We start from the raw sequence: 13960 nt of genomic DNA on the forward strand, positions 1-13960 counted from the left end.
GTTTAACAAATTGACTATATAGCAACCTATAGTCTTTTATCAAAGTTAAAAGACTTTTGGGCAATGATGATTTTATTCAATGCAAACTAATTTTCTTCTAAATGAATGGAAAGATAAGGAAGCAAGTTGTTCCATGAAAAATGAATCTCCTGTTGTCTCAGGAAGAACCTTTTTGGAACTCCAGTCATTAGTATGTAATTCTATTTCTTCTAGAAATATCAAATAGATTCAGATCTTCAACTTACTTGGATTCTTTATTTCGTTGCTTAATGCCATCAAACGTTCTAACTCTGAAATTAAGAAAAATACTCATGTTTTAATTTGTTTTGAAGAAAACAGTCAGAAAATGAGTGTCAAAGAAGGTACACATCACCATCAGCAGATAATCTCCTTAAGTTTTATATGGAAAATACCTCTCTTCAGAAAATTATGATTAAAAAATAAGATTTAAGAAACTTAAAGTTCTGATTTAGCAAGTTCTTATTTCATGCATTTTCATGCACACTCCCTTATGCAAAAGAATCTAAACAAGGGACAAAACCTATTTTAAACTCTCTACAGGATTTAAAGGAAAGGTGTGAGACAGTAGCTTCTAAGCAGTGTATGAGGTTCCTTTATTTGCTGGCTTCCTTTCTGACACCGAAACAAGATTGATTGCAGGTTAGTCTGAAAAAGGTACAGAAAGTCCTATTTAATGCACAAAATCCTCATAAAGGCTGAGCAAGAGTCTAGAAATCACTTTGTTAAATTTTTTTGTTAGATTTGGAAGATGAACATTACTGCCAATTCCAAGTTTACAGATAATGTAAAGACCAGAGGAAATTAGCAAGTATTTATGACATGGTTGAAGATTTAGCAAAATTGCAGAATATTTTATAGCATTTGAGGAAGTAAGTCGTCTGTGAAATAATGGTTTTCAGTGCCAAGATACAAAATCTGACGCTTGTACACGGATCTAGTGCAAATAAAATTGTAATTTTGAGTGATAGATATGACTAGGGAAGACATGGGCTAAGCGTAGGATGGGAAACGCTTTCAACGCTCTTCTACAAAAAAAACCTTGGAAGGTAGGACTGACGCTGACAAGACCTACAGACAGGTTTCAGTGATGCTTCAAAACTAAGACAAAGGGAAGTTCTCATGATCAAATGCATATCTGTCTTTTCCTACAGTATTCATCAGAAAATTAAAAATATTACAAGTTTAGCTTCCCTAGAAGAAGCAGATATTGGCAATGACTAAGAGTCCACATAAATGGTCCATGCCCTGGAGAACCGTATTCTTTGTGGCTGCACATGGATTTGCTTCCAACACCTACTTTGAATGCAAGTTTTAACACAGTTTGCACCATGATAGAAGTCCTGCCTACTATCAGACTCACACTCGGTCTCATCTCCTCTCCTTAAATGACTTGGAAAGAAGGTAAGCAGAGGGATTTTCATGATTAAGGAACTGGGCATAGTAATTACAGCCTGTGGACTGAAGCACTGAATTCATTTTTGTGCTATTTAAAAACAGCAAAGTGCCCCCCTTTGCCTTTCACCTCAGCACCTCTCAATGGTAAACCAAAGTCAGACTGAAGCAAATTCATCGCAACTCCAATGAAACAAAATAGCTACCATGAAATAAAGCAAAACTAATCTAAATTTAAGCCAGAGGATAATTTAACCTAATGTATTCACATCTTGTTAAAGCAACATCCTTTTTCTCATATTCTTCTCACTAATTCTCTGCATCTCAGTTATATGAAACTATATCTAGAGCCTCAAGGTCTGTCTCTATATTAGGCTCCTTGGTAAGCAGGGATCTGACAGTAACTTTACAGCTAACAGAAAACCAATTATTATAAGATATGAAAGATTATAAAATCAAAGAACAGCAAAAGTGACATACTAGAGAGAGTCACAAAACAGTGAAAAAAGCAACATTTTCAGACATTAAACTGAAAGCGTAACAGATATTTGCAAATAGTATTGTAGTCCCAGCATAAAGAAATCAATTCTTTACCTTTTTTTTCTAAAGAAAAAATTCTCTTAAGTTATCCCAACTTTCATTATTGTGATAATCAGAAAAATAAGTAACCACACAAAGCCTGTTGTGTGTTCTTTTTTGTTTTTCCTTAATGCATAGGAACGAATGTGGGAGTTGTGGGGGTCTTTTTTTTTCTTGGGCAATTTTTAGTGAAGTTGAGGTGATAAAATGACGAAAGACTTGAGAAGGCATCTTACCTTCATCATCCATAACGAAGCTGGATGAAACCCCATCTGTGTCACTAACTGAGATAGAATAAGTTCCCAAGTCTGATTTATCAGGATTTTTGAAGTACAGCTTAGAACTAAAATCATCAATAAAGAAGGATATAATTAGTGAGGTTTCTCATGTTAACGAGATTTTTAACAGGACAAACTTCTAAAAATTTGATAGACTGGCATGACTTACTGATTTCCTTCTGTTTCAATCTTAAACTTATCAGAATCTTCGATGTCCTCATACGATTTACCCCATGCAAAATGCGATGCATCTGTAGCTTCTTTGCACTCAAAAGCCAGGTAAATATTGCCCTCATCATCCACACCTGAAACAATTTCTTTTGTTCCTGCAAAATAGGAATCAACTCACATGTCAAGGCTGCATTTTTCATTTGAGCTGCAATTCAGAAATTACTAAAGCAAGATTCTTACTCTACACACACACACAAAAAAAAGGAATACTGAATAATAAATGCTTATTGAGAAACAAATCTATAGAATGAAACTGAATATGAGAAAATATGAACAGTTTAAGTAAATTAGTTTTATTATCACTCTTGAAGCTTTAATAAATTTGTTGTCATACTTCTTTTCACTCACAGCAAGTAGCAACTTTGTTTATGAGAATAAAAACTAAAATAACTGATTGTTAAATATTTCCTGCAGTAGGTAAAGCAAAAAGTCTTGACAGTACCTCTGTATCCACATGATTTTTTCTTGAAGTTTTAAGGCTAAGAGCTTCTTAACTCTTGGAATACTTACCTGTGCTACAATATCAAATCAGAGTGATTAAATTCACTTCTAAGTATTTCAGTATTTTAGAAGCAGAGGAGATAAAACAGTTCATTACCTGGCCGAGCCTCGACAAGCACCGGTTCAGTTATCTCAGATGACTTGCCTACCCCAGCATCATTCACTGCACGAACTTTGAAAACATAGGTATGACCCTCGTGTAAATCAGTGACCTTGAACAAGATAAAGAGCAAAGCCAATTTAAAAAAAAAAAATCTAAACTCCTTTGTTTACTTATATAGAATCATAGAATCATAGAATTGTTGAGGTTGGAAGGGACCTTTAAGATCATCGAGTCCAACCTTTAGCCTACCCTGACAAGAGCCACTTCTAAACCATGTCCCTCAGTGCCCCATCTACCCTTTTTTTAAACACCTCCAGAGATGGTGAATCCACCACCTCCCTGGGCAGCCTGTTCCAATGTTTAATAACCCTTTCAGTGTAAAAATGTCTCCTAATATCTAATCTAAACCTCCCCTGACGTAACTTGAACCCGTTTCCCCTCGTCCTATCACTTGTCACCAGGGAGAAGAGGTCAGCCCCCATCTCTCTACAACCTCCTTTCAGGTAGTTGTAGAGGGTGATAAGGTCTCCCCTCAGCCTCCTCTTCTCCAGGCTAAACAACCCCAGCTCCCTCAGTCGTTCCTCATAAGGTTTGTCCTCCAGGCCCCTCACCAGCTTTGTAGCCCTTCTCTGGACACGCTCCAACACCTCAATGTCCCTCCTGTAGCGAGGGGCCCAAAACTGAACGCAGTACTCGAGGTGGGGCCTCACCAGTGCCGAGTACAGGCATGAAGATATTAGCAGAAGAATATGAATATTCGAAGAATATGAAGATATTAGCAGAAGCTCAAGTTCAAATACACATCTTTGTTGTACTCAACCAGACGTTTTTAGAACTTGGCTTTAAATTAACACTAACTAAGGAAAATGTTACCTTAAAATAGCGCTTTGAAGTAGGTTTTTCATTAGCAGTGATCCAGTCTTCTGTATCTACTTCCTTATAGTCCACTAAATACCCTGTAATAGGGCTTTTGCCTTCATACACAGGAGCTTTCCACAGAAGAACCAGTGATGTATTTCTAACTTCACAAATTGTGAGATCATAGGCAGGACCTAAAATAATTTAAATATCGGAAGTCCATTTCAACAAAATAAAGTTTTGCAAACCGGCCCTGTAGAGATTGAAATGCACCACTTTCATTTTGTTTTGACTGTGTTTGCTTTCAAAAACCTCATCCTTTAAAATAAACCTGGTATATGTGGTATTCGGGTCATTTTCCCCTCATGGCTGTATACAGCAATAGTTGCTTTATGCAGTGACTGACGTTAGTATTCTGTAGTATTCTGAAGCGTGCATTCTCAGCTAGATCTCAGTAAATCCATTCTAAAGGAAAGCTATTCATGTGGAAAATCCATGTAGTTTGAAATTTTCCAACAAGTAACAGAGGTTTCTTGTTATTTAATTCACCAGGCCCGCATCAAAGTTGCTTGGCTGAGCCTGACTCGGATTCATAATTTAGCATCAGAATTTTTATTTTTTGTTGCTATAGATGAACCTTGATCTTTCAGACTAATCTAAAACACACTGGCACCAGTGGATTTTGGATCAGGCTTCTTGTTCCCTGACAGAAGAATCTTTCATTGTGAAGTGGACAACCAAGTGGATAGCCAAGAAGAACTTCCCAAGAGGATATCTGTCAGGAGAACTATTTGTGCCAAAAACCAATGTTCTATGAATAAGTGAGAATTCATACCTTTGCAGCCGTCAGTTTATGTTCTCCCTACTGCACTTTCCTTCTCCTTCACTTAACTGTTCTGGTGCCACTCAGTTTACCTTGTAGCATTTATTTTTTACTACACTCTTGATATTTATTTATACCTAGACTATAAAGGCATAATCATATTGGTTTCCTACCATGGTGAAAACACAAATGATACAATACTGATATTCAGCCAAATAACGTAGCTGGAAGCTTGCTTCTTGTGCATTTAATTCAGAGTAAGGAAACCTGAAAGTACCTGAGTCTTAGGGATTTTCTCAGTGCGTCAGTTTGGCCCAATTCAAGATACAACTTTTCCCTGCAACACATATCACCATTTAAAACAAAGAAAAGTAGAAAAACCTTACAAATAAACCTGACTGATTGCCATTCCAGCCTACATGATGTTAATCAGTGATGAATGAACATGAAACTTGTGAAGGATGAGATTCACCAAATATGCAGCAAAAAACAGTAGAAACGTGTTTCACCATAGTGGATAAGCACATTTCAGAAAAGAAACATATAAGTACTTGTTGCAGATCTTATGAGGATAAATAGCAGATTTCTCATGGAAAGACCGCAATTTTCAAGGAGCCCAAAGCTTTCTCTCAGGGCTCTTTAAAAATCCCAACCTAGACATCTATATATCCACAGATAATTAAAATTCCACTGGCAGATGCACCTGCTAGAAATCTAGACAGTAGAAGAAAATGTGTAATGAAGTATGTTCTATTCTGAGGATTCTGAGACCACAGACATTTCATCTTTCTAAAGTCGTGTAAAATAATTCATTAGCTATCATTGCTAACTCACAGAGGCTCACAGAGATACCTAAGACTAGAGTTCTGCAGAAGGATAAAATAATTATGGGCTCTGGGCAAGGAATCCATCACTCACACTGGAAATCTTGCAAGGGGTTTTGGCCTTTCTCAGGAAACCTGCCTTCCATATCAAAAGGTGGAAGAATATTTCATTGACACTGGGAATATATTGCAGTCACATTACATTTGTCTTCAGTATCTTTAGTAAGACAGGAAAGAGGGTCAGCCTCTTTCTCCCAGTCTTAAATCTCAATTATTTCTTTTCATTATTGCTAAGCCATTGCTTAAAAACTTATTCTAAAAAAGACTTGTGAAATATTTTAACAGGTTTGGCGATTGGAGGGGATGAGGGGATCGTTTGTTTGTGGTGGGTTTTTTTAAGCAGCAAGAATGCAATACCCTGTTCAACTAGTTTCATAATGAGAACAATGTAATCAGCCAAGAAGTAGAAAGGTCAGGTTGTTCATTATGAAAATGGAAATTTCACTCTCTTCATTTCCTGAAAGTGCCTTTTATTTTATTTCTTTATATATCATTTAAAATGAAGGATAATCTTCACATGTTTACACACTAGGCTTGAAAACACTGTAGAGAGTATAAATCACAGATCCTTTGATTAAGGAAAATAGTTGTTCCACCAACGATGCATTTATACTAAATATTACAAAATGACAAGAAAATGTAATTAACATAAAGGGAGTTAAGGTCAGGGGATTAAACATTATGTTATTGACAGCTTTGCCATGTCATTGAATCAAGAAGCTAAGATTGATGAACTCAGAGGAATTTAGCTAGAAAGCATGGAGAACAACTCTGACAAGCAGTTTTTCAGAAAAGAATCTGGGCATTAAAAAGAAGTAAACTTGGAACTTAGCATAACAGTGTAATTTTTTTTTTTTAAAAGACAAATAGAAGGGTATTTGTAAGCAGGCAAATAATTGTAGGAGATGCGGAGTTACCATTTCTCTGCTCAGCATTGAAAAAACTTTATTTGAAATACTGTCCCCAGTTTGTGTGTTGCCATTCAAGACAGACATCAACCAACTATGAAAAATTCAAAGAATAGCAAAAAAAATGTTTATTTAGAGATAGGGAATACATGATCTATGGAGAAAGGTTGCTTGAACTGGCTTTTGTCAACTTGAGGGGAAAACAAGGGGTCTGATAAAGTCTTTGAACACATAGAAAAGCTGTTGCAAAGAGGAAAATAATAATCTCTTCTTTGTGTCTTTGGTGGATAGGATAAGAAGCAAACAGGCTTAAATTGCAGGAAGGAAGATTCAGGAATATTAGGAAAACTTTTAAACTGTAAGCATTGTAAGATTAGGAGTAGATCCTATCCAAAGAAACTGGACTTTCTTACAGGTAGAAGTCTTAAAGGATGGATTAGACAAGCCTCTGTCAATGAGACAGGTATAGTTGATCCTGCATGTGGGCAAGCAGTTAAATTAGATGACATTGGAGAGTCTTTCCTAGTGAATGATTCCATGATCTTACTGAATTTTTTCTTGTTCCGGGCAATAATTACTTTTTATTTATAACGTAGAAAAGAAAACTGAAATTTTCTTGCCCCCTTATGCTAATTATACCTTTTTGAAGTCACTGAAAATTCTAATAGTTTTACAAAATCAGATTTAGGGGATGGATTATTCTTTTTCTTTACTGAGAAAATAACTGCGTGAACATTTAGGCACGAAACAGATGTCTATAGGTGTCAGACAGCTCCTGATGACATAAACAAGTATTAGAATGGATCCTGAATTGCATACCAAAATTCAATATCATAAATAGAATTTAACAACACAGCAGTATTTTACAACTTTTGGGGGAAAAAAAGGTAGAAATATATTAAAGTGATAGGTGCCTGTGTTTTCATTATGGGCTGTACTGTGACACCCTTTGTTTAGGCAAATCAGTATCAGACATCAGAAATAGCTTCAGCAAAAGTGTTGCTTGGTGTGAGTGAGGGTGTTATAGAACAGGAAGACGGGCCTTCAAAAACCCTTTCATAGATCATTTACAGAACTCGAGCATTACTGAGGGGAACCAATTCCCTACAAGTCTAACATTTAGGCACAAATTTATATGCTTACATGAGGTAGACTGAAGTTTAACTTTCTTTTGCAGGGGGTCCTGGATTCACAGTACTTCTTATTTGAAATTTTTGACAGAGTTAGCATTGCAATTAACAGTCTTCAGTTATGTCTACACTGCTAAACGACAGACAACGTAAACACAGGTTTGAGTGCTAGCACGCAGCCATTCCTACTGTGTTTTTATTTGCACATTTGTTCTAGCACCTGGCTAATAATTATCTCTCAGGTAACACCTAGGTACCATCCAGGGGAAACACATGAATAAGGGCACAGTAGCTGAGACTGGGAGACTTAAGCTGCAAAGTGTGAGCTATGCTGTGCTACTTGTCTCTGCCAAGAAACAGGCCCCCGTCGTGTCTTATTTATGACCAAAGCCCACAGTTTTGGAATCCGAAACTCCATGAATATTCTTAATAGACTGCAACAATGGTGCAGAGAAGCCTATATGTTGTACAGGTGGTGAGTGTGAAGTGGGGCTTGTAGGGCTGGGGGTGAAGAGCTGATAGAGACAAAAACACAGACTAAAGGCTGAAGACTTTCTGCTCTGAGCTGATGCAGGCAGTGAAAGGAGGAGGCACTCAGCAAGCTAGGTACAGGCCACCCACTTCCCAGGACATTCAGTGTCACTGGTGGGGATGTGGAGGTAGCTTTTAACAGGAGATCTGGGAAGCAATGGCAGTCTCAACCGGTAATATGGCATAAATTAACCAAAAGACATCCAGGAGAGTTTGACTGGAACATTGCACTGACTGTGCTTTAAGGAGTTTATACTGAATTGAAATTCACAAGGAAGTAATAGACTTACCAGGTTCTGGCATAGTCCAGGCTTTACACTTGAAATGCTCACTGGGATCTGAAGGCTGACCTATTCCAACCAGATTTGCAGCAGCAACTTTGAATTCATAGAAGGCATCTTCTGTCAAATCCTCTACCTTTTTTTGAGAAAATAATTCAATATATCAAAAGCCATGATTTATATTCTTTTAATGAATTAAATACTTAAAAATAAGCATTCTGACCTTGATTAATTGATTATTAGGCCTTAATGCTGTGCTGTAGTACTGGAAGGATCGAATTTGAAGATTTTACCCTTAAACCAAACACACTGATTGTACTTCCATGTTTCAGCCACATCCTCCTAGGAATAACGGCACCCTATATATTGGCTTGAGATGCTGTAAAAGGTTAGAGCAGAGGCCCAGGGAACCCACTCAGTGAATGAGCACTAGCAGATACTTACAGGTGAGTGTTCTAACATGAAATACCTTCTTGCATTGCTTACGAATAGCTATTCATAAGCCGTTCACTTAAGCAAGAGTTCGAATGGTGTTTCCCCTGAAGAGGTCATAGTGCACTGACCAGGAAAGAAGGGAAAACAACAGGAAACTAAAGGAAATTCCAATCCAATTAGTTTCAGAGTGTGCTGGTATAGCTCTGGGAAAGGTTCTCCCGGTAATTTTTCCTGGCTTGTATGCTTCTTTCTCATAATATTACCTACCATTACAAAGTGAGGAAGTAAGCACTGGAAATGGAATGACCAGAATCCGTGCTGTACCTCTGCAGAAGTCCCTGGTAGATGAACCCTGACTTATTTAATGAGTCCATCACCGCGTGACTATCTCAGATTTTGAGGTCAAGGTAGACCAGCTATAAGTATGAGCTTCTTGACAACCTGAGCACCTCACGGTAGCAGCCCTCTTCCATTCTTCCTCTTCCAAACCACCTAAATACAATTAACAAGTCTTCTACACCTCAGTCCTCTGAATAATTTTCCCAAAGTTATTTTTAATCATATGTCTCAAGAGAAAAAGGCAGCTGACGGTAGTATTCTAGTGGAGACAGTGATCAGTTTGAGATTTTCTTTAATAAATAAACTATAACTATATTCTCTGGGAAAATGTGAGATAAAAAAAGATTTTGGTGTGATTTTTTTAATGGTAACAAACATGTGATGAGATGGTAACAAACGTGATGGAGTAGCACCAAATACAAGATCAGAGTAAGCAAGGTAAGTTAGGAAAAGTCAGGCACTAACACAATTTAGGTGGAATTTCCTGAAGATAGAGAGCTATATAGGGTGATTCACAAGAAAGAATAACAGCTCAGCCTGTAAAATTGGTTTTGAAATCCCAGGTTATTAAGGGAAAGAATATTTGTGGAGCTCCCATAGAATTATTTAATCAGAGAGGATTAAACCTTCACTGATTTCCCACTGCTGTACTGTATATCTCAGGCCTTTCTGCTTGCAGTATGTCATCAAATATTCTGTGCTACTAAAAGCTGTCTTGCTTTTATTTCCCATCAGTATTTCAGATTCCAGTCATTCAAACTGATGTACGAAGATGCACCTTCAGGCATAAATACGGTTACTGGCAGGACTGAGACTTAAATATCCAATTAATTAAACTCTGAATGATTTCCCCTAATTTACATTACTCATTTGTTTACAAATGCATGAAAAAATGAAAATATCTGTAAAGCATTGCTTAGTATTGCCCTTCCATGCCTATCTTACCCGCCCTTTTTTATTTCTTAACATCCATGCTCCATCTGCTGTGTCAGAGATGCCGGTTATAAACTCACTCACAAGGATACATAAACCTGAGTGTTATTGGCTGCCTTCTGTGCACGACACGTTCTCCCTGAGCTCATCTGCAGCATTATTTTCTACTTTAGTGTCAAATATCTGCTAATGACTTACTTCTGCCCTGAAGTTTATAGGAAAGTTGCTGACCTGCAGAAATCATTTTAAGTATTTGGGAATAAAATCTGACTGTTTAACTTAATTTAACAAGTGTCAGATTGATTAATTACTTGCTGTATCTTGTCTTCCTAACCTTTCCTCATGGAAGTTCACATCAAAATTTTCTTCTTTTAAGATACATTGAATACATTGTAAGCACAACCAGACACAATTTATTTCAAAACTAGAATTGTCACTCTGATACCCTGGAAAGGAGGTGATGAGGCATAATGCTAGGTTTATTAATATACTTCCCTTTACAGCTGAAAGCAGATTTTGAGAGTAAGAGCAGGGACAGTTACATTTGTTCTCAGCTCATCTCCATTTCATTTACAAGTCTCCAGTTCTACAGACAGCACGGTCATCTGTCCTGCTAAATGCTCCCATCCTTTCCCTGCATGTTATTACGGTGGTGATACATATAGTGCTCATTAATGAATATAGTTTATGAAGCATTTTATAGCTCATCTTGTTCTTTGTGAAAAATGTGTTTCACAACTTTTTATTCAAAAGTTTCCTCATCTGAATGGCGTTATTGGTCTTAGAAATTCATAGCAGAGAATGGCACTGATTATCTACCCCAGTTTTTAGACTTGTTGCACTCCAAAATACACAATGGCAGGGCTTATTTTTGTTGTACTAAGTATTTAAAAAATTTCTCTACAAGGAAGTAGAACTCTGCCAAAAACAGAGAAATACTGCAAGTCAACTACAGAAAGATAAGGATTAAAAAGTACCAACCGTATAAATCGTCCGCGTAATAAGGGAAGAATTGACTTCATTCCAGTTTTGATGGTTAGCTTCCCGTTTATCCAGATAATAACCAAGGATTGGTGAACCTCCACTGAACCTTGGTGCCTTCCAGCCAAGGGTCATTGAATGACCATCACAGTTCAGAAGTGTGATACCATGAGGATATGATGGACAAGCTATAAGGAAATAAGCATCCTGAGAGTTAGGACGGAGTCTAAAACACTGCAGTGTACAAGCTGTTTAGCTTTTTTTGTATTGCTTTTGTTTTCTGCAGCTGACTGCTACCAGTTGCATATCAGTAACAAAGTAGTTATAAACTGCTAATCAACATTAATTTTATCTCCAAACATAAACTTGGAAGCTTTTGAAACATCTGCCTAATGTGCTGCCATCTCAGGAAGTAGCAAGAAGGAACAGATGATCTTTGGTATGGAAATGCTAATGCCAGCAAAATTGTCTCCAGACAAAATATTAAGCTAGAAAATTGAAATGGATCAGAAGATTTTTTCCTGCTAAGAACCAAATAAGCTGCTCAAGTAGTTTCGGAATACAGTAAGAATCACCCAATAAGAAAAATAAAATAAAATAAAATAAAATAAAATAAAATAAAATAAAATAAAATAAAATAAAATAAAATAAAATAAATAAAAGAAGGCTAGGAACTTGAATGAAATGAAGTCATATGACTTTCTGATCTATGGCCTTCACGGCTTTGCCCTCCTATCCCCATATTCTATGCCTGCTTCAGACTGAGAGGGCTTCCTGCCCTGTAAGGAAAATCTTTAGATGTTCACTAGCTATGTTGAGCTAGAGAAGACATTTCCTTCATGAGTTTACCTGTGTGAGTTTACTACCATCTGTAGCAAAAGCAGAAATGTCACCCAGGCATCTTCCTAGAGATGAAGAAAACTGTTTTCCTGAGCTTTTTACACCCCTACTACTAGCAAACACCATTTCTAGCAAACACTCTTTTGTATTTGCCATCCATGTATGGTAGTTTGCCCAAAAATATTCCTCTCTTGACACTGTTGTGCTACAGCCAATGTAGGTTAAGCTTCTGTCCCTAAAGCTCATCTGATATTTTCAGATGAATTACCAGTATAACTTGAGAGGATATGACTTACCTTATTCAGAAGAGAATGTGTTAGCAGAGGCCCTGATCTTGTAGGTTTACTAGTGATCATCATGAAAACAGACAGTGACCAGTAGAATTGGCCTTTTGTTCTGTGGTGTTATACTCAGAGAGCATAAAACATGGCCTTTGCAATTATTACCACTTCTTGGTAAATAAGACCGACAATAGCAAATTCTTGTAAATGCCCTTAAAATAATACTGCAGAAAGATTCTGTCCATGCTAATGTAAGTTACTTATAAACAGTCCTGTCAAATTCCTGTTAAGGTTACTGAAATGGATAATCCACATCCCATAAGTGTGTGTCAGACCCATGTGCTCTGTGTTTGGTGACATAAACCATGCAACCCTCATCTTCAAACACACAGTGATAAAATAAAAGGTGCAAGTGCATTTACAACACAGGGGTGACAGATGTGAAAGTGTTTGTGCATCACCTACCCATATGAGACACGCTCTGTCCTAAAAAAATCAAATAGAGTAAGTTTATCAGTAACATCTCATCCAAATTTATCTTCCAATAGCCATTCTGAATCATAAATCTTTTAGAGGATTATTTCTGACAAGTATGCCTCTTGATCTTCCTCTCCAAGAGGTGGAGGGCCATTCAGGTGGGGGAAAGGTGTTCTATTTTAATTTTTTCAGTATGAAACTGAAACTGTGCAGAAATTAAAATTGGACCATAGTAGCTCAGATATGCGTACTTTTTGTTCTAAATAATTATCCAGCAAAACGTACCTCTATAGCAAATGAGACCAAGGAGTTGATTGCTGAAAATATGTAACTCATTCAAGAAACAAGAAGCAGAGTTGCATAGAATCATACTCACTAAGGGCCGCCTGTACTGTTATAGCCTCCGACTCCTGTGAGTTTTCACTGAATCCTACAGCATTCACAGCTTTCACACGGAAGACATACTGCTCTCCAGTTTCCAAACCATGAACAACAAACCTGGGTTAAATAAAAATAGCATCACGTATTAGTATACATTTTACAGGAACCATTCTGTGCTGTAAACTGAAATCTTGGCAACAATAAGAAAGCTCAGCTTCACAATGGAAAATATTTCCAAGAGGGAAACCATAACACAATGACGTGATGCAGCAGAATATAATTGGAGGGGACACTGGAACAAAAGTGACAGTACTCATTAAATTGCTAGTGCTGATCTACCAGGTAAAGTCAGATAAACTATAATATGTTCCCTCTGAACTTTGGCTTGATAAATTCTAATCTATTCTGGGAAAGGACTATATTTTTCACTGTTTTTTCATAGTCATTATCAAAAATAGCTTTCAGTTTTGATCTGAGGTTCTAGGTAATTATTGTAGCAGATAGTATAGTCTGAACTATCCTATTGTAGGGTATGTTCACATATGAACAAATGAAATGTTTTTCTTATTTTTGTTCTGTCTCAATCCCTTTGACTAAGAATTAGTCTCTACTTTTTCTTTGATCAAATTCCTTGATTACTTGATCAAAGGATTCAAGAGAATACAATGTCACTCAAAATTAATTAATAACTGACAAAATACACTAAACAATATAATGTGTTTGTTATATGCCCATAAAAAAATATAAATTACACATCTAAACTTTGCATTTGG

The 13960-nt window shown here is 36.9% G+C and overlaps 1 protein-coding gene across 2 annotated transcripts in view; it reads right to left on the bottom strand.

Annotated features, from left to right (window-relative positions):
• MYOM2 (myomesin 2) overlaps window positions 1-13960 on the bottom strand; it is a 79661-nt gene that overhangs the window by 23764 nt on the left and 41937 nt on the right. The window contains exons 18-26 of one of the 2 annotated variants that reach the window (XM_063330348.1): window positions 13183-13304; window positions 12795-12815; window positions 11209-11396; window positions 8530-8656; window positions 3979-4157; window positions 3100-3214; window positions 2440-2596; window positions 2229-2335; window positions 246-290 (exon numbers count right to left, since the gene is read on the bottom strand). In XM_063330348.1, the coding sequence (XP_063186418.1) occupies window positions 246-290; window positions 2229-2335; window positions 2440-2596; window positions 3100-3214; window positions 3979-4157; window positions 8530-8656; window positions 11209-11396; window positions 12795-12815; window positions 13183-13304 (1061 nt within the window). The remainder of the gene's footprint in view (window positions 1-245; window positions 291-2228; window positions 2336-2439; window positions 2597-3099; window positions 3215-3978; window positions 4158-8529; window positions 8657-11208; window positions 11397-12794; window positions 12816-13182; window positions 13305-13960) is intronic. The other variant, XM_063330349.1, reaches the window with a different exon arrangement.

This window comes from Chroicocephalus ridibundus, chromosome 3, assembly GCF_963924245.1.
Source record: "Chroicocephalus ridibundus chromosome 3, bChrRid1.1, whole genome shotgun sequence".
NCBI lineage: Eukaryota > Metazoa > Chordata > Aves > Charadriiformes > Laridae > Chroicocephalus > Chroicocephalus ridibundus.